Source organism: Megalobrama amblycephala, linkage group LG2, assembly GCF_018812025.1.
Source record: "Megalobrama amblycephala isolate DHTTF-2021 linkage group LG2, ASM1881202v1, whole genome shotgun sequence".
NCBI lineage: Eukaryota > Metazoa > Chordata > Actinopteri > Cypriniformes > Xenocyprididae > Megalobrama > Megalobrama amblycephala.
This window is the reverse complement of record NC_063045.1, coordinates 13,944,636-13,965,401: the sequence shown is the minus strand read 5'-3', so window position 1 is coordinate 13,965,401 and position 20,766 is coordinate 13,944,636. Positions and strand designations below refer to the sequence as shown.

At 38.7% G+C, this 20,766-nt stretch overlaps 1 protein-coding gene across 5 annotated transcripts in view; it reads left to right on the top strand.

Annotated features, from left to right (window-relative positions):
* Window positions 1–20,766, top strand: part of dennd1b (DENN/MADD domain containing 1B) — a 107,866-nt gene that overhangs the window by 51,359 nt on the left and 35,741 nt on the right. For 3 of the 5 annotated variants that reach the window (XM_048182901.1, XM_048182896.1, XM_048182898.1), the window contains 8 exons: window positions 2,108–2,177; window positions 5,513–5,593; window positions 6,001–6,060; window positions 7,899–7,952; window positions 8,237–8,347; window positions 14,414–14,514; window positions 16,746–16,791; window positions 18,286–18,387. In XM_048182901.1, coding sequence (XP_048038858.1) covers window positions 2,108–2,177; window positions 5,513–5,593; window positions 6,001–6,060; window positions 7,899–7,952; window positions 8,237–8,347; window positions 14,414–14,514; window positions 16,746–16,791; window positions 18,286–18,387 — 625 coding nt within the window. The remainder of the gene's footprint in view (window positions 1–2,107; window positions 2,178–5,512; window positions 5,594–6,000; window positions 6,061–7,898; window positions 7,953–8,236; window positions 8,348–14,413; window positions 14,515–16,745; window positions 16,792–18,285; window positions 18,388–20,766) is intronic. The other 2 variants (XM_048182899.1, XM_048182900.1) reach the window with 1 other exon arrangement.

Genomic DNA, 20,766 nt, shown 5'->3' with positions numbered 1-20,766 from the left:
GCTTATAGAGCAGTGATTTATTTGACTTTAATACAAAAGATTTACATGCTCTCATTTAAGAGTATAATGAGTGTTTGTGCTCTCCAAGGCCTGCCGTGCCTTTCTGACAAGGAGAGGCTCCCGTTTAAATCCCCTTCACATGTGAAAAATGAAAGATTAGCATCCAGGAGCCTCGCATTTTAAACAAAGAGTGAGCAAGAGAGAGAGAGATAATGATTTTTCTTTGTTGTGCAATGCAGCTTGAGCAAGGTGTCGGTCAATTACGATATTTCAAACAACACGTCATGCCAACCAAAACACTCCTCAATCCAGGCCACGGATCATTTTTCTCGCCCGTCTGCAATTTGCATAGAGGCGTTTAATTTAGAATAGTGTGACCTGGTTTGCGAACATCGTCATGCACGTCAAAATACTGGCATGTTAAGAGATGATTGTTTTAGGTTAATGGTCACCCAGACTTGAAACTCTCATGCTTGAGCGCACGTCCCTGGGAACGGCGTGCCACTGGCCCCTTTCTACGCGTTCGGCAATATGAAAATTTGCATTAGATACACTTAGTTGTGGTTTTTGTTGTCTGTTAATTCCAGTCTGCTGGAGAGCTCACTGACCCATGGAAGGATAAAAAGGGGAAAAAATCTCCAATCAAGACACTGCGTGCTCTGTGGATCAACTGAGATCAGACGATATGAAGCCTTTTTTGCTTTTTCTTCTTCAAAAATTACCACGTTCCCTGTCATCCATTAATTCAAGCTGCTTCTTTACCTTCATCGTAGCCAATTAAAGTAATCAAGCTGTAGCGACAAACAAAAGTCAAAGCTCTGCGTTGGAAAAGAATAGCTGATGTAATCGCTCTCGGTTAAGTGTGAGATTTCAGACCGAGTCGAAATGCATGTTGTAATCACGCCTACATACTGGGAAAGAAAAAGTCAGAGCCCGCTAGCAGGCCGCATTTTTTCACTAGATTGCATAACGAAATAAATGGTGTGTGTGTTCTTGCAACCTTCAAGCCAAAACAACACATTGGCCGCGTTCCATCTTTAAAGGCCTGTCAACTTTGCCAAGATTCTGTCAGGCTGCAACACACAATGTTGCAGATACTCTTGGCTAGTCATTGTGCGATTAGTTAATACACATTGATAAGGTGTGAATTATTTTTTTTACTCCTGCTGGGAAATTAATTTGAAGGAGAAAAAAAAACAAAAAAACGAAGAGTAGTGACATATGTAGTGACTTAATGTACGACAATGAGGTTCAGGTTGTGCATCTGGGCGCAGCATGCTTGTAAACCATCCCATCCCTAGTTTATTACAGGCTACAGTGGTCCAGTCATGTTTTTGTTGAAGAAACCAAATACTTTTATTTAGCCCGCTGCGTGGCTGGAATGCTTAAAATGCAAGTGTCAGCGAGGGCCAAGAATGTGATAATAAGGTTCACTTTAGCTGAAAATGCTAAAGGAAGTCTAACCCCGTGTCTATACCAGACGCGAGCGGCGTGACGCGAAAGCAAATAGAACCCATTATAATCGGTGATGCTGTCTACACTGGATGCTGCGCGGCCATATTTGTGCAGATTTCAGAAAATTAGACGCCATTTTGAAATAATTTTTTTGGGGTGGGGTGGGGTTTGCATTCATTACTATACCTACCATTATAGTAATGAATGCAACTTTCACACGCAATTGATTGATCGATAAACTGTGTGCTCGTATTTCAGTGTTGTTGAGGATATTTGTGCCTGCTTGTTTTGTACATTCAGATGAACAGCATTAAAGAGAGCAAATGTTATTATTTAACTGAACTGTGTATATGCATTAATAAACGCATTATTTTCTTTGTCCATGCAATAAATGCATTTCATATTTACAGGTAACCCTTCACATTACGGGTATACTACTTTCTTTGACCCCTCCTCCCAACATCTTGTTTTGATGTCCTTCAGGGGGGATTGAGCTTTCTTTAGGGGGGCCAGACCCCAAACACCCCCCCACCCCCCATCCTCCTTAATTCGCACCCTGGCTATAGTAATGTCCATAACTTTTTCTTGTTAAATATTCTGTAATATTTGTTTAATGTATGTTTTTCTCTTTTTTTTTTTTTTTTTTTGACAGCTATCTCCCATGGTTTGAGATTTACTATAAGCTGCTAAATACTTTTGCAGACTACTTATCAAAACACCAGGTAAGTTAAGGGACATAAAAAAAGAGCACTATAATATTCAGGAATAGTTTTATGAAAGATTTTTGCATTAAATCTGATAATTATTGTAACATTGTTAATAAAAATGTTGTTAAATGAATTTATGCATTTAATGCATATTTTTAAGTACAAACTCGCTTAAAAACTTTTTAAAACACCAAGTCTTCAGCTTGTCTTCAAATGAGAAAAATTAGCAAAATTTCAATGCAGCTTTATGAAATTCACATAAATGTGATAATAATGTAAGAATGGTTTAATGAAGACTTTTACACGTATCATCACATTTAATGCAGTTTAATTACCCTTGCAAACTTTTTGAAACTTATTGAAACATAAGATGAGGTAAGGAAAGACTTAAACTTGTCTCCACATGGAAAAAAAATAGCAAAATTTTAATACATAATAATGGTTTTATTAAATTTTTACATAAATAAAGTAAATTTTAATGCAAATTTCTAAATACTCCTGCAGACTACTAATCAAAACCTTAGATAAGTTGAGAGACATCTTCAGTTTCTTGTTACACGACTTAAAATTTCAGTATGTAAACAGATCAAATAGTATCTGAAAGTTTATTCATGCTGAACTGTAAACATTTGTGATTGTAAAAAAAAAAAAAAAGTTTCCTCTGAGGTCGCTTTTTCATGTGACTGATTGGGCCATACCGGACCCCCTATTGAGCAAACTGCTAATGTCACAAACAGCATCGAAATTACCCACATTCCTGCCATTCAGCTTGTGAACCAAAAGTGCCACTGCAAAGCAAAACTTGAGTTTTTTTTTTTTCTGTGCAAAGACAAAGGAGAAAGAAAAACGTCATCTATAATCCATCTCAGCGAAACAGGCACAGTTGGTTGGTTGCGCTTTGCTTTGCAGTGTTGTTGACATTTAACAGACCGAGCATCGAACAGGAAGTCAGTCCTTATGATATACGGGAAAACAAATTGTCAGGAAATACACTGTGCCAAATCGTTTTTTTTTTTTTCCTTTTCTGAAAGTTTCACAGCAGTAGGAGATGAAGAAAAGTTTGAATTAGGAAAAGGGGATGAAAATATTAAGCTAACATCAAATGAAAAACAGAGTTTGTGTGGAGCCAGCGTGTAACTGAAGTGCTCAGAGTTTCTCTATCAGTCTCTTATCATTCAGTTATGTGTAACGGAGCCGCTGAAAGAGAAGTGAAGAAGACCAAGCCTCCTCTACACAAACAAATCATAGGCTAAGTACACTGGGAGTCACAGGGGTCAGGAATTAAGCCGAAAGATGCTCTGTGTCATCGACCCATTGCATTACCAAAAGTATGCCTTTTTTTCTTTTCTTTTTTAAACCCTAAAAAAGAGTTTCCCTTCATTCTCCAAATTCCATGTTGTTCATTATGCTGTTTGTGACATTAAAGTCTTTTTTTTTTTTTTTTCCCCTCGCTTTTTTTCGTTTAAGGCATTTAGAAGATTGTCATATTTAGCACAACTTTCAAAGACATTATGCTTCAATTTGGAGACTATCATGGTGTACAGTTTGAATGGATGCAATTCAGAAAGTTTTTTTGGGGGGGGGAAATAGGTGCTACCTGTACAAATAAGTACTACTTAATACTAAACCCAGTACACACAATAGATACACATAAACAAAAGTTAAAAAATAGAGAGAATATATTTTAAGTAGTACACTACACACAGTATATTGTTCATCAGTGCAACATTTTTTTAAAAATGACTTGTGAACAGTTTTCACAGAAATGTGCATTAAATGTGGCAATTTAGGTAAGAATAGTTTTTACACAAATTTTCATTGTGTATGACAATTTTATGTGGAAAATTGTTTATGTACTATTCTAGCATTAAATGCAATATACGAACCGCTTTTATGAATGGTTCGCACAGAAATTTGCACCAAAAGCAGCAATTTATGTAAGAATGGTTTCATGAAAGATTTACACAATTTTTTTTTTTTTGACAAATTTACTTTAAAATTCATATACTTTTATTTAAATTGTATATACTTTTACTTAATTATTTGCATAGAAATTTGCACTAAATGCAGCAATTTATGTAAGAATGGTTTCACGAAAGATTTACACGTGAAAATTGTTTTTACATACAATTCAGAGAGAAATTTGCATTAAAATACCACAGTTTCCGTAATGGGTTTTTCTTTATGAAAAAGAGCAGCACAATTTTGTCTAATTCATTCATAAAACTATTCTTAGGTAAACTGTTGCATTTAATTCAATGTGGAAACTAATATAAGAATGGATTATGAAGAGTTTACATACATTTGTTGTGCACAGTGGTTTTACAAATTGCATTTGCATTGAATGTGACTCTACGATGATTTTTGCTGATGTTTCAGGAATCAAGCCCATTTTATATATATATATATATATATATATATATATATATATATATATATATATATATATATATATATTTTTTTTTTTTTTTTTTTTTTTTTACAATAATTTGATTTTTATTTGTTATTTGACAGTCTTTTTTTGACATTTTATAAATTTTTTCCAACAAAAGCTAAACTCTAGTACGCGTAAATGAGTTCTTTAAGCAAGTAAGCATGATCGGGCAGACTTTCGGCGTTCCGTTCCGCGTGAGGCGGCGTTGACTGACGAGGAAGGACAAGAGCGATGAAGGTTTATGGCGAGGGTAAATGAAGTGCTTCCTCAGGCTGTGTTACTGACCATGCGTGTGAGCATCCAGGCTCTCGTGACAGCAGCTCACACACCCCCGCTCACATATGTACAAACACACGGCCATATATGCTCCAAGCTCTGGCCACATTGCTAATCTGGGAACTTGCTTACAAGTAAAGGGCATATCTAAATATGTGTCTAACTATTCGATGTCAGACTTTGTTTTAACAGCAACAGCATCGCTATTCTACAGCAAGTTTGAGAGGGTAAATTGCACTCTTGTCATAAAAGCTCGTAAAAGCTCAGCGTTATAATCCTGAGGCCTGTTTTGTGGCAAAGCTTTTCTCCAATGGCTTCTTAAAGCCGCCCGCTCTGAGCAAGGACCTTTGGTTAATTACGAACAGCCAATGTTTGCCATAAATCATCCCCAGAATAATAAGCGTCTGCCGCAGCCTAGCTTACCGTCTCTTAACCTCAGGATCGCTCGTTAAATGTGTGTCAGTCGGATATATTTCTCTTCTGTAGACTGCTGTAGGAATACTTTTCACTGAGTGCTTTAAATCGTAGAATCTGCAGTTACGTTGTTGTTGGGTTTTTTTTGTGTGTGTTTGTTTAGTTGTGCATTTTTCTCATTTGTTTGTTTTTCATATTTGTCTTTTTTTTTTTTTTTCCCTTACAGGAAGATGACTTGAACGACATGTTAGAAACGCTGCACAACCACCCTGTGCCAAAGCCGAATATGCCAGTAAATCTGAGTGTGGTAGGTACTGGGGAGGAATAACGGTTTGTTTAGAAACAGAAGTGGGACCGCCGGCCTCTCGCTCTGATAAGAGACGGCTGGACAGCGTTAAACCTAATGACCACTTTTGCAACTCATCAAATCCAGCAACAAGCATAGGTTAACACCATCTTAAACAGCTGCCAGTCAATATCTATCTATCTATCTGTCTATCTATCTGTCTGTCTGTCTGTCTTTTTGTTAAATCTGTCTGTCTTTCTGTCTTTGTCTCTGTGTCTCTCTGTCTGTCTGTCTCTCTATCAGTCTGCATCCTATTTTTATCACTCAGTATTTTCCACACACTTTTTTTCTCTGTCTGTCTGTGTGTATGTCTATATGTTTGATCTCTCCATCTAATCCATCTATATTTTTTCCTTCATTTTTGCAAGAGCAACCACTTGCATTTTGCCAATGGGCAAGTAGTGCAAGATCCAGGAAGCATACAGTTGGTGAGTGGAGAGTGAGTGTGCTGAAGGGATAGGGATGAAAAGAGAGAGAACGGGGCAGTTCTAAAATTTGGAGCCGTTGCCTTAATCGCATGGGAGAAAGATTTCCAATTTTGCCAAATAATCCAGCTCTATTCTTTTTTTTTTAAATATGTCAAAAACCCATCCTGGGTCTTGTTGTCAGTTCTTTTTTTCTTTTCTGGAAAACAATCAGACTTGCTAAATGATTCATGCTCTTCCATGCTGCTGTATTCTTTTTTTTCAAATATCAAAAGTTTTTCTGTTATGCTCAAGAAATCTCATTGATGCTCTGCCCATTAGCCTACATTTATCTTTTTATTTAAATATGAATAAAAAAACACTGCACCCTTGAATATCTGCACAACAGCATTGTAATAAAACATCATGCTGTGTTTTATTTTTTTAAGCTGTAACATAATATTATTAACACATACACACACATAGAATACTTTGACTCTGAGGTGTCTAAATAAAGCTTCAGAAAATGGAAATAAACAAATTAAAAAATATCACTATCACAAAATACATAATATCACACTATATTAAACACATTAAGTTGACATCAGTATTTAAGATAGCTATTACTCAACATCAGTTATCAAGAATGTGACCTTAGCGTACAGTCTAAAAGCCCATCAGGTCATCTGAAGGGGTTTCTTGGAATTGCTCGTCTCCCAGAAGGTGGTGGGTTTTACTAATCACCGTCATGTTCTGCTTTAACTTCTCTGAAGTTAGCAGATTAGCAGAGTGAAAACTTTGTTCACTTTTCGAATTTGGGAAGGGGGTGTTGGTGATGGGAGAGGTTTGAATCAGCACTGTGTGGGCAGTTATGTTTCAATCAGACGTGTCGTGTGTGTGTGTGTGTGTGTGCTGGGGAGTGGTGTTGGGTGCAGGGTCTGGGATTCTGATCACACTACAGGGAGCAGCATGCAGAGAGCGGTGATAACAAGCGCTCTGATAATGTGTGATTTTTATAAACACGGCTGCAAAGTGTTGGCCACCGGCAGCTGGAACTGCAGTCCACGACATGGAGGGCAGTCAGCTGCTCGGTATGGGAAAATAAACACATGTCAGCACATGAAGAAGAGATCTTGGTCACTCCGCTTTATTGATATCTTCAAACTGTTTATGTTCGTACGATTATAGCAAAAGTACTCTGGACACGCACATAGAGCACAGATAAATTTTGACATTGCACAGCACTTGGTTTGATTGCTCGAGTCATGTGATCACAGCATGCGAGATAAATATTTGACATCTTTGAGTATTAGAGGATGCTAGTTGTGCTTGCATTTGTTTGTGGAACATATGCGAAGGCAGCAAAAGTTGAACCTATGGGTTGAGCAACAGATGGGTGCTCTTTACGCACGACAAATCGCGACCCAGCCTTGGGAAAGAGCGGAGCGCGCCACACAGGCAAACAAAAGTGCTAAAGTTAGCAGGCAGCGTGGGATCTTTGCTTCGGAGCCTCTTTGATCCAGACATTAAACTTGCTCGCCTGTTCAAACGTACGCCTGGCAGACCCCTCTGATACTGTCAGAACAGAGCAGTTGGCTTTTGTACCGTAATAAAGACTTTCTCTCCGATGCGGGGAGCCTCCTCCGGTAGTGTCCACAGGGGATCGGCGTTTGTTGACTTCATGTATCCGTATCTGTTTTCTGTATGTATGATGTTAACAAGCTTAGACACAGTTCAGGCCAATCGCGGTTTATTTATTGGTTGTGGAACAGACAGTAAGTTAGAGGGTCTATAAACACTAAATACTGGATGGTTGCATCATGGTGACCTTTTCTTCATCTTTTCTTGTCTGTTTTCTGCAGCATTCATACTTCATTGCTCCCGACATTAATGGACTCCCCACCATACCTGAAAGTGTGAGTATTTTTAACCCAGTTACAAATACAGAGGCCCCCAAAATTAAGCCACACTTAAAGTATGAATGTCATCGCACTACATATTAAATCAAGTGACTATGAGGGGAAAAACAAAAAAATTAAGCAAAACATGAAGTAAAAAGTAAAACAAGCCAAAACATGAAGCAAAACATGAAAAAAAAAAAAATTTAATTAAATGTATAAAATGCAATTGCATTCATACATTTAATGTGACGTGGTGTTCAAATGCATCTTAATCAACAGAATTTTTTTTTTCCTCCTAGAGAAATTTAACTGAGTACTTTGTAGCAGTGGATGTGAACAACATGTTGCACCTCTACGCCAGCATGCTGCATGAGCGACGCATCATCATTACCTCAAGCAAGCTTAGCACTGTGAGTTTCAGCTGTCATTCTCATTTACACATTAGACAGCTTTCTTCTTACTTAAAATATTAATATATGTTGTTTTTATACATTCAATTAAAATAGGTCTTTTGGGTACAATTGCATGTAAAGAAATGTTTTATCGTATTTGTTTCCAATTAACATGATGTGTTAACTTCAAGACTTGAAGTCTTCTCTCATAGTGGAAGATGCAGAATCATTGTCCTTATTATCTAGAGCTTATTGTGCTTATTGTCAACTACAACATAAAAGAGTTATGTAGATGACCTCTTTCTCATTCATTTGAACTTAGGGAAAAATATAGACACAATTATCTAAAACATCTTGAAAAAATACTGTACACTAATTCAGCTCTCACTTTTTTGGCATTTTGGGTATTTCTCTGGGCTTTAAATTATCACTTATTGGATCCCTGACTCTTTCACATATTTTCTTTCTGGCTCTTCTTGCCTGAAAAAGGGAGTGGGCGCTTATCGCATGGGGGCGGACGATGGTCCAAACTTTCACGACAGTTGGAAAAGCGGCGAATGATGTCATTCGCTCCCTATCTCGCTCCGATTCCCTCCCGGAGCATCTGCGGTGCGCTCGCCGACAGTGCCGGAACTGAGGGGCTCCCCTCGGACCCTTTGGCTCCGGAGGAGGCTGTCGGAATGACCCTATCCACAGAGTATTTCACTCCTCCGGGCTGCCGCCTTCATTCCGTGTGCTCACTGACACGAGGGGTTAGAATGCGCAAATCATTAGTCTCCTGGGTACATTTTTTTTTTTTTTTTTTTTTTTTACTGTCTCATAACTTGATTTACTGTTTTGCAGAATGGGAGCTTGAGCGACCTTGAGTTTATGAAACTAATATGCCAAAAGAGTTACTACGAAGACTAGTGATATTAAGGTTCCACCTCAGTGAAGACTTTGATCATCTCAAATCCAGAAACCATCCGTTTTCTTCTCTAGAGCCTTGAGAGTTCCAGGCAACTATAGGAAGACAAACATGGCCAATTTTGCCAAAAATTCACAGACGCAAATGCAGACTTATGGCCAATTTCTGAATTGTTCAGAGAGGGCAAATGGCAGTGTCCAGGGTGTGGTCAGACTACCTCTACCGTTTCTCCAGCCAGCCAACGGGATAAAGAAAGAGAGGGAAAGAGGAAGAGAGGGAATCCATTATGCATGCTGCCAGCGGACCCTGAGCGCTCGGGCCCCTAGTGAACCTGCTGTGTCAGTCTAGCAGAACATGGCTGCACACATGCCTGTATTGGAAAGCAAAGGAATAAATCATGATCTAACAACAATGCATCAGTTGACTTATTGCTGTTTTGTGACCAGAGGTAAGGAGTACCACTGTTTTAAAACCATGTCGCAGGCTCCGGGAGGCAGCCGCCCATGCAGTCTTGTCATATGCCAGTATAATTGTGCTGCATCAGGATCCCTCTAACTAGTCAACTGGGAGGCCCTGGCGCGTTTCATCTGCGAGACCCCCTCGGCCGGCCCCGAGTCTTGACAGCCGCCTTCTCATCATGCTGTCAGTGGTATGCTAACAAGACCCGATCCCATCTTGGCCTGTGGTGCTAGCCACTGAGGTTCCTTTCGGCCTCACAGTCTCCGCTTTTTTTAACGCTCTACTCAGCAATGCCGTCTTATTTTCATTCCTTCTTCAAGCATCTCTCTTACCACACCTTTAATAGACATTTTATCTTCCTCCGGCACTTCCTGTTCTCTTCTTTGTGATATTGTGTTGCAGTGGGAGGTGGATTAGTGGTGTTTGGCGCCCTGCGCCCTGCGCCCTACCTCTACCTTTTCTTTTTTTAATGCCACCTCCTTGTTAGCGATACACCTGTGTCGGCGCCCCGCTCGGAGCCGTGCGTTTGTCAACAGGAGGGGAGAGCGAGGCTTGGTAATTGGGAAACAAGGAGAGGGCCAGGGGAGAGAAGTCTCGCAGGTAGCAGGAGTCAGCGCAGACTGCGGCGCTGTCACCCTTGTCAGGGGGAATCGCACCTCTAGTCTCCAGTCTGCCCCAATCACAGATTCCACTGTGAGCTTTGTTGTGCTTATCAAAGAACGGGACCTTTTTTTTGGTCTTTGTCTATTCTTGGAGAAGTTGCCATGGATATTTTTGAACCCCAGCTTCTCCCTAGATGTAGGGAATATGTTCGTCAACTTGTTTACATAGACAGGGTTCACTGGAAAGGTGTTACAAAGCATATCTTTATACTTCATCTGTGGAATATATCTCAGCAAGGCAAAATGGTACAAATGTACTCCTAGAGATGAGTGTGAATGTGGTTTGATTGTGAAGTGAGGGTTATGTGACTCACCTGATTGGGCAAATCCGGAGTTCGCTGAGCAAAGATGGCAAAATCCTTCTGTTTTCTTTCCTCTCGAGAGAAATGTGCAGATCTATTTCTATCAGGTCTTCTAGCATGCTACTTAAATTGTGTTATCTTGCTAGTCTTTCAACTTTTGGCTTGTCATCTTTTTAATGAACAAGGATTTAATGTAAATGAATCAGCTCAGCCTTGAGTGTCATGATTTTCTATGTGATTTTTAAAGAAAATGGCATGACTATTTTTTTTTTCTCCTGTAATTTGTAATGCTCAACCGATAACGGTTTTCCGAAGACCTATGTTTATACCGATAACTAGGGTAAATCAAAGATATTGTTGCTAACTGTAATGTTGAAATATGCATGTGTTCATTTTTTTAAAACAAAATTGACTTCAAGTGGTTGAAACAGGTGTTAATGGTCTGATAATGGTCTTTGGATCTGACATGAGGAGGTAACATTTCAGTTTCGACCAAACGATAATCAGTTTGATATATATCGGCCTATCACTAGTATATATAGTTGTCATATATATTTTATATAAAACTGATATTGCATATTTGTTCATTTTCATGTAAAAACCTTTCTTCATAAAAGGACTGTGTCATGTGTTCTTTGAAATTCTTTAGAATGGCATTATTGTTTTTTTGGGGGGGGGTCTGTTGTATTTCCAAAGCCAGACCCCTTTGTATAATCCGCTCTATGGTTGGTCTCCATAGAGAAGACCCCCACTTAACACGTCCCCAGCACGCTCATTATCGCTAACGGCAGCGGTAGCTCACAGGTCTCGGCAGGATGCAGCCCCGCATCCAAACAAACTGTAATCCAGCATTTGTTCTTGTGGATGACTTCTTCATTCAAAGGAATATCAAGCATACCTTGCCTTTTGTGGCCATTTGGCTTTCTTTTTATTTGGTATTTCGTCATTAATTATTCATAAGACCGCCAAATATTTTATTAGGCTCAGCACTCCAGCAGTGCATTGTGGGTGCAACTGGAGATTCAATTGCATCAATACAGTTATTCTGAGCTTTCTCTTTAATTGTCACAGAAAGGAGGTCACGACTGACTTGTAGATTGTGCGTGTGCTATGATGAATCCCTCGGTTGTGAGCAAAACAACTTTTGTGGGAAAAATATCAAGAGTTAATTTGTTTTTGAATTCCACCTTTTAATGTTTATCTAGGCTTTGCCACCTCCTTTTTGTGCCCTCGTCTTTGAAAGAAGACGGCACGGCTTCACTTTCAAGTCAAGAATAAATCAAGCCAATTGGGCTTGTCTGTGGACATTGTTGAATTAATTGGAATGCGCCATTAGGTTTTCTTACCCGTCTCTGCATGGTACGGAAGGGTTCGCCTCTAAGAAACTAGATGGCAGTCTGTTCGCAGTCAAAGAAAAGTGTTTCTTTGCAGTGCAATGACCTCTCAGCATGATTCATTTATTGGACCTTGAGAAAAAGGATCTCGAACAGAACGGGTCTCAAAGCTTTGATATCGTCCAAACTTCAGTTGGTGAGAAACGCCATAAATATTCATTTCTTTCTTCTAAATTGCCTGGACGAAATTAGATCTGTCACAACTAAAGCCTTTTAGTTCTTTTCAGAGAACTGCACAACAAATTTGCATATGTTACAATGCATGGCACTAAATAACTGTTAATTAAAGCTGTACTATTTCTTGACTCGATAGGTCACGTCTTATCTTGGGCGGTTGCTTTCGAACACAATGTCACAGAACTCAATGAACACAACAACAACACGCAACCAGCCTTACACCTTGCGCACAGTTGAATACTGACGGGATTCCGGATTTAAACTGATCTCTTTGAAGCTAGCTGTTGTGCCACGGCCAAGCTTGGTTGGTTTCAGTGGTCAATTGTGATATTGTGTGTGTCAGTGAGCAGGGGGGTCTCTTGATACTTCGGAGCCATGGTTCACACACATTACTGGAAGCTCCAATTGTCAAGACCCCTTCTTCCAGCCCCTACTCCCTGTGGTATTCCAACATATAGACCTCATCGGGCCGAACAACTTTCGTGCTCTAAGTTAAACGTCACGCCAACAGGAAGTCAGCTATTAAGGGTTGTTTGAAAAACGCATGCTCTGGAATTTGATATACTCCTCCTAGACGATTAATCCGATCGCCACCAAACTCGGTCAGCATGAAGTCAAGACACTGATGATTAAAAATTGCCAGGGGATTTTTGATATCTCGAACGGTTTGTCCGTGGCGAGGCAACGAATTTATGGCGAGAAAAAGGAAACAGGAAATGTGTTATAACGTCTGCATACATATATTGATCTTTATGAAACTTCACAAGTGTGTTCGTTATAGGAGTCTGATCACATGTATGTGACTATTGTGAGTCAAAGTTATAGCGCCACCAACTGGCAGCAGGAAGTGTATCACTTTTTGAAATGTTTTGAGATCACCCTCTTATTTTTACCTGATTTGCTTCAAACTTCATCAGTGTAATGTCAATACACAGCAGATGTAGACCTATGACAGGATTTTTGATATTTGAAATATTGTTGCCATGGCAACAGGTCAAACTGTAATAATATTCTTGAGTGTTTTTGAGGCTCTTAACATGCTTCAAATTGCATGAAACTCGACACACACATCAATATTGTCAACCAGTAGACATGGACAAAGCCATAGAAATGGGCGTGGTGGAGGGGCTCAGTAGCGCCACCTTTTGACAAAAGTGGGGGGGTTAGTTTTTCCTACAATCACCAAACTCGGTACACATATTGTTCTCATCAAGCCGGACAATTTTCTAATTTACATTCATTAGCTCCGACCAACAGGAAGTCAGCTATTTTGGTTTGAATGTTAATTTTTTGAAAAAACAGGCTATGAATTTTATACTACTGCTCCTACAGGGTTTATCCAATTTACACCAAACTTTTTTTAACTTGTTGCTAACACATTGAAGTTGTTTAATTGCAAACGGATTTTGGATATCTCAAACGGTTTGGCCGTGGCGAGGCAACGAATTTATGGCAAGAAAAGGGAAACAAAGTGTTATAACTTCTGCATACATTAATTGATTTTGATGAAACTTCGGCTTAGTCTTCGTTGTACAAGGCTGATCACATGGATGTGACTATTGTGATTCAAAGTAATAGCGCCACCAACTGGAAGCAGAAAATGTGTCACTTTCAGCATACATTGAGATCACCCTCTTATTTTTACCTGATTTGCTTCAAAATTCATCAGAATAATGTTAAAACTTGGCACATGTAATCCTTTGAAAATGGGCAGGGAGGAGGGGCTCTATAGCGGCACCTTGTAGTGCAGTAAATGTGGAGTGAATTTGACATAGTCCTTTGATGTTTAACCGTTTTAAGTGCCTATTGCCCGCTGTGCACAGTTGCCCTGAAGCCACCGGGGTGGCGGTGCCACCGGGCTTGGGCCCGCCATCGCTGCTCGCAGCTATATTTAAATTTGTATCAGTCTTGGAGACGCTACACATTTGACACTTTGTGCTTTGGTGTATTTTTAGTCCCTTGATTGATGCCCCAATTTTGGATTTGAACCTGTGCTGTTCACATCAGAAAAAAAACCCACACTTAATCAGCTTGTGATGTTTAGATAAAAAGAATAACTATTTAATTCTGCTTGCTCTCCTGGTCTGCAATAAACGCAATCCCCTGTAGTGCGTATTCATTGATGGAGACCATCATATGAAGGAGCTCATGTCTTTTTTTCTTTTCTTTTTTTTTTGTCGTAGTTAACTGCATGCGTGCAAGGGTCCACCGCTATGCTCTACCCTATGCACTGGCAGCACATCTTCATCCCTGTACTTCCTCCTCACCTGCTGGATTACTGCTGGTAAGAGCTCATCTGCACACTTACACACTTACACAAATGTCTCATTTGTATCTCACTCAAGCTTGGGCTGTTGCTTTCTGAGCTTTAGAGCTGTATGATTTTTGTGCTTTAGGCCTTTCGAGTATATTTGACCAGCTTTTACATTTGAAGTTAGCTTTGTACGTCATAAGCAAACCTTGACGGGACCCATGGAATCCAAGTTTTCTGCACTGATTGGGGAAAATCTGTGCAGTTCTGTGGATTGCATTGTAAGCTGATATTCACTGCATTCTATGTCGAAACCATTATAATCTTAAGCCAAAATGTCTGTCTAAATGTCTGTCTATCTATCTATCTATCTATCTATCTATCTATCTATCTATCTATCTATCTATCTATCTATCTATCTATCTATCTATCTATCTATCTATCTATCTATCTATCTATCTGTCTGTCTGTCTGTCTGTCTGTCTGTCTGTCTGTCTGTCTGTCTGTCTGTCTGTCTGTCTGTCTGTCTGTCTGTCTGTCTGTCTGTCTGTCTGTCTGTCAATATATTTTTGTCTGTCTGTCTGTCTATCTATCTGTCTCTGTCATTTAATATATTTTTGTCTGTCTGTCTGTCTGTCTATGTATTTTTGTCTGTCTATCTATCTATCTATCTATCTATCTATCTATCTATCTATCTATCTATCTATCTGTCTGTCTGTCTGTCTGTCTGTCAATATATTTTTGTCTGTCTATCTATCTATCTATCTATCTATCTATCTATCTATCTCTGTCATTTAATATATTTTTATCTATCTATCTGTCTGTCTGTGTCTGTCTGTCTGTCTGTCTATCTATCTATCTTTTTATTGTTCTATCTATCTGTCTATCTGTCTGTCTTTTTATTGTTATTTATCTATTTATCAATCTGCCTGTCTATTTCATCTGTCTTCTTCATCTGTCCATCCGTCCGTCCCTCCGTCTTCTATCTGTTTGTCCGTCTATCTACAAAATAGATTTTTTTTATTTATTTATATAATTTTCTTTTACAGAATATTTCATTTAAAATTTACTTAAAAAGTTGAAAAGGTCAGACTTCTGTTAATCGGCCAAGCAGGTACAGTCTCCAAATTCATCCAAACTTTAGGCAATTAATTGGCATGGCCTATATACTCTCGGCCCGTCAGTAACATGGAGTTTCTAAACATGCAATACCAGCTTCTGAAATACCCCTCATCCTAATGAATATGATTCACAGTGTCTGGGATCTCAAAGGGTTTATGAAGGACATGATTTATTAGCACTAATGCCACCTCGCCCAGTCCAGCATGCAATCTACCATTCTTTTTCTTTTTTTACCCATTAGAAACATATATATGGGTTGAGAGGCAGGCTGATTTCTGCATGCCGACTGTGGGCTAAAACCGTGACCACACTCTTAACTTACAGCCCTGCTGTATAGCTACCAGAACACCCTATACCCTTAAATTGACAGACTTGTGCTGCCATGCTTGACACTAGAAACTATTTGTGGTCGAATAATACAGAGTTGATATAAATGCAGTCTAGGACAGACATCCGAGATGATTTATCATATTTTAGCTATCTAATTGTACAAAAAAAGCATTATCATATTATAAGGCTGTGCATCGCTCATAATGAATGCTATTAGAAATGATGGGAATTAGGCTGTCATAACAAAGTTACACTCATGGACAACAATGACGTGACAGGGCTCACCCCGTGCATGTGCGTGCGTGTCTGTGTGTCAGCGTGCCTGCATGTCAGTTAAATCCATGGCCTTAACAGATGCAGCGAGGGAGACTGCAGCTTATTAGCCACATAACCTGATTGAGCGAGCACTGTAGCGGCTACCCAAACCTATCTAATTACACGGCCCTGCCTCGCCCCGCTCTGCACCGAGACTCAAAAGTGACGCTCGCCAATTACACTAATCACCTTCACTGCTCAAAAGCACTCGTTCCGGGAAACGGACGAGGATGCCATTAAAGTTTAGCTCTTGATGCATGCTGCGTCAAAGATATGTCAATTTACGGTGATACTCGTTTATTATTTTTCCATTCGGAATTGTTGGTCTGGTGTTATATTTGTTCTGTAATATGCACGGCTGTGTTTTGAATATTGTTATGCTGTACCTACACTGCGTTGGTAAAGAAAACAATGCATTTCTTGAATTATTAGTATTTTTAAAATGCCATAAAGCTGTTTTCATGTTGCTAATGACTGCATTTTGTCTCTGTTCCCAGTGCGCCCATGCCATATCTGGTCGGCGTTCATCTCAGCCTTTTAGAGGTACGTCACATAAATCTTCCGTCAGCAGCCGTTCATCATCCTTAAAGTGTTTTATGTGAAGTTTGATCAGAAGCACACCAGTCGAGGCTTCCCAATATTACATAAACCATCATTATTTACTTTTTTTCCCACACCGGGTCATTTAAAACCAACCGTTCCTCTGGATTCCAACCATCTGAGATGCTAATAACGGCCATCTACTTTGATGCATCATCACCGAGCCCAGAGAAACCTACAAAAATTGACACATTGTTTTTTTTTGCTTTTCATCTCCCGGGGCGCCCAAGAGAAATGAAAGAGGCAGAGAAACAAAGAGATGGTGCGTTCGGTTATTGAGAAATGGCATGTTGGTTGGAGGTAGACCTATAGCTTCATGCGCAGATCTGATAGCGCTGACAGTCGCGGCAGTGCTGGTGTTTATCACACGTTCGCCCGCTGACAGTCCCCCCCCCACCCCTCCCTCCCCAATCCGGCTGCACGTAATTAGACCAAATCAGCACACGGGCCGCCGTAGCAGCGACTGTCAAAAATGACAAACCAGAAATTTTTTACACACTTGGCTGTTTCCCCCACCTGCACTGGAGGAATAATTATTGGATTTGTCGCCACTACCGTGACTACCATTGTGTGGAAGCATTACGCCACTCAACACAGTGGTGCTTCATTCAACATGCTTGAATAGTTTTATTATTTGATTAGTTGCTTGTGTATATCATAGTTGCAAATGTTACAAATATATTTAAACATATATTATATTATATTATATTATATTATATTATATTATATTATATTATATTATATTATATTATATTATATTATATTATATTATATTATATTATATTATATTATATTATATTATATTATATTATATTATAATTTATATAATAATATAATATATATCATATTATTATATAAATTATATATATATATATAACATTTCTTCTAGTGCTTTTAACTTTTTAATGTGCAATTTATTCACAAATAACATTCCAGTTGTACTAAATTATTTATTTTTAAATTGTGTTGATATTGATTCAAACATTTTGACTCTCATCCAATAATTATTCTGTTAATCTTTGTAGGTGCATAAGTGTTTAAGGAGTTGTTGTTGTTTTATTTATTTATTTTTTTTTTTTTTAAGAACATAATTCAAAAGCTTCATCTGGTTTCATTTATGGGAATCTGGTGTTTGCATTAACTTAATCTGTTTAAATCTTGCCTGCTTTAATATTTATGTGGAGGTTTTGATGAAAAAATGGGCTTTTGAAAAAAAAGATAGTGTTCTCTGAATAAAGAAACATCAGTTGTCTGGAAATGAATAATGTGAAAATATGTTAACACTTTATTTTAGCCATGCAAAAAAGTTTATACCGATACTTTAAATAAGCTACTGTTCAAAACAGTGTTTATTTATCACATTGTAAAGTTATTAAAACAGTCACGGGAAATGGGAATAGGCAGGATGGTGTGTTACAAAGTGTGTTGCATTTCCAGAGAGTAAAGAGCAGATCCCTGGAGGATGTGGTCATTCTGAACGTGGACACAAACACCCTAGAAAGCCCCACAGACGATCTGCACAACCTGCCCAGTGACGTGGTGAGTGTCCCAAAACAACACACACATTTACCTAGAAATCTAAATAGACTTATATTGTTTTTATATAAGCCTGATTGAAATTACTATAGACTAACCTTGTATAAATTAAATATTTACTTTATTTTTGAATACTTTTTCAAAATTAAGACATCCACAAAAGGAGCCTTTGTCAAATGGAATGTATGTGTGTGTGTGTGTATGTGTGTATATATATATATATATATATATATATATATATATATATATATATATATATATATATATATATATATATATATATATATATATATTGTGTATGTGCGTATCCAGTATCCAATTTTTGTTTAAAGCTACTGTACATGCTTTCCAGAAGACATCAGAATATTAAAAATGATAAAGATGGACCTGTAGATGATGCAGTATTTCATTAATTTCATGCAGTATTCTGTATATTTTGATGATATAATTAATTATGTTTTTATAATTACTTATAAAAACATATAATATATGAATTTTATATATTTACTTGAGGTATTATTTTTACTTTTGAGTATGTCTCCAAAGGGTTTCCCCTAATTTTACTAACTTGTGGGAACAGTTTTGTCCCTAAAGTAGTGAAAGTAACCCACCTACACACACGCACACACACACACAATACCGATGTGTGTACCATTTCCTTTTGTTCTAAGCCCACTGTTTCAAACGCACACACACACACACACACACATGCACACATGCACGCACATACACACACACATGCACACATGCATGCACGCACACACACAAACACACACACACACACACACACACACACACACACACCAAACCAATATTATTGCCATTTTCTCCCATTCTCTTTTTCGTCCACCTGCACATTTAAACAAACTGTCTTTCTGGTCAGAGGAACACACCGCATCTCTGTCCTCTCATCATTAGCAGACACAGCCGTGAATCCCCAAAAAACACTCTCTGCAAACTTGCCCTGTGACGTTAAACGGCCGTCGCAATTCGCCAGCCATCTCTGTGAATTTCAAACTCCTGCCTTCATCTCCTTTTTTTTAATCTTTTTTCTCCTTTCTGCCTGCCCAGTGGCACATCTCGCTAGAAGTCCTGGATTTTCTGAAGGCGCGGGGAAGAAGGGGGCCAATTATTAGATCCTGCTTTTCTGCCACCTGCCAGCGCCTTCTCTCTTTAATTAATGTTTAGGTGGCACGGTCAGTGCAACAGGGAAGTGCATCCAGCGCCAGGGTCAGAAACACGTCTGTCATCTGTCCTTTTGAACATAAAGAAACGTGTTTGTTTTTTTTTCTTCCCTCTTCTCGTCTCGCGTTCTTTTTTCTGTCCTGCTGGGGGGTGTGTTTTAACACTCCTATATGACTCGGTGGATCCCGCTGCTGTCTGTCCAAGCAGAAAAAGCCAGCCTGTTCTGTTATGCCATCTCAGCACTGGCATCCCATTTGTAAATTAAATTGCAAACCAAGAGCGTCGTAAAAAAAAAAAAAAAAAGAAAAAAAAGAAAAGAAAAAAGAGTCGGGTCTTTTGAAACTGACGGAGGGGAAAGAAAAACCTCTTTGTCTTCGTAGCGTGATAAATTAAGTGGCAGCTTCATGTTTGCTTTGATCCTCTTGTGCAATTTTTCATTGACTAATGATAGAACATATTCTGCATATCATGTTAAATTACCCCACCTGAATGTAAATGTCACCTACAATAATATATTTATCACCGCAAAAATTCATTTTTCTCTCCCTCTGGTTATCATACCTTTGGGGATATTAAAATTCATAACTCGAGGAATATGTTTAAGCAAAAGCTCTGGGTTTATCCCCCCACCCCTTCTTAAATTGTCTGTCACATGGCGAAAGTGCCGTGCAAATTGGTGTTTAAAAAAGGACCAATCGATGGAATTTAATTGAATCAATTAATTTGATTAACTTTTTTGCTTTTCATTATTTAAATACACATTAATTCAGAGATTTAAGCATGTCTGGCCTCTACAAAAATCAATGCATTTTACAACTATAAAGCAAAATATAATATAACTGACCCTGGAGCGTTTCTTTTTTTCTTTTATTTTTCCTCCCAAGTCTTTTATTGATTCAAGCCAAACCTTTTGAGATTCATCTAATTAAGTGTTTGAAGGTTTTTTTTTTTTTTTTTTTTTTTTAACCATGTGGACTTTATTATTCGGAGAGTCTGACCACTAGGCCCGCTTTCAGACGGGTCAGGGGTGACAGTTGTCCTGAATTACCTGGCCCTTTTTTCAGACGGGACCCTATGCTGTGCTCTCTGCTGTCTGTCACTTAATGGCAGTTTTTCCCAATTTCACACATAATATTTTAGATTTATTGACTATTAGAAATGCTACCACGCCAGTAGCGATTCCGTTCTGCACAAACC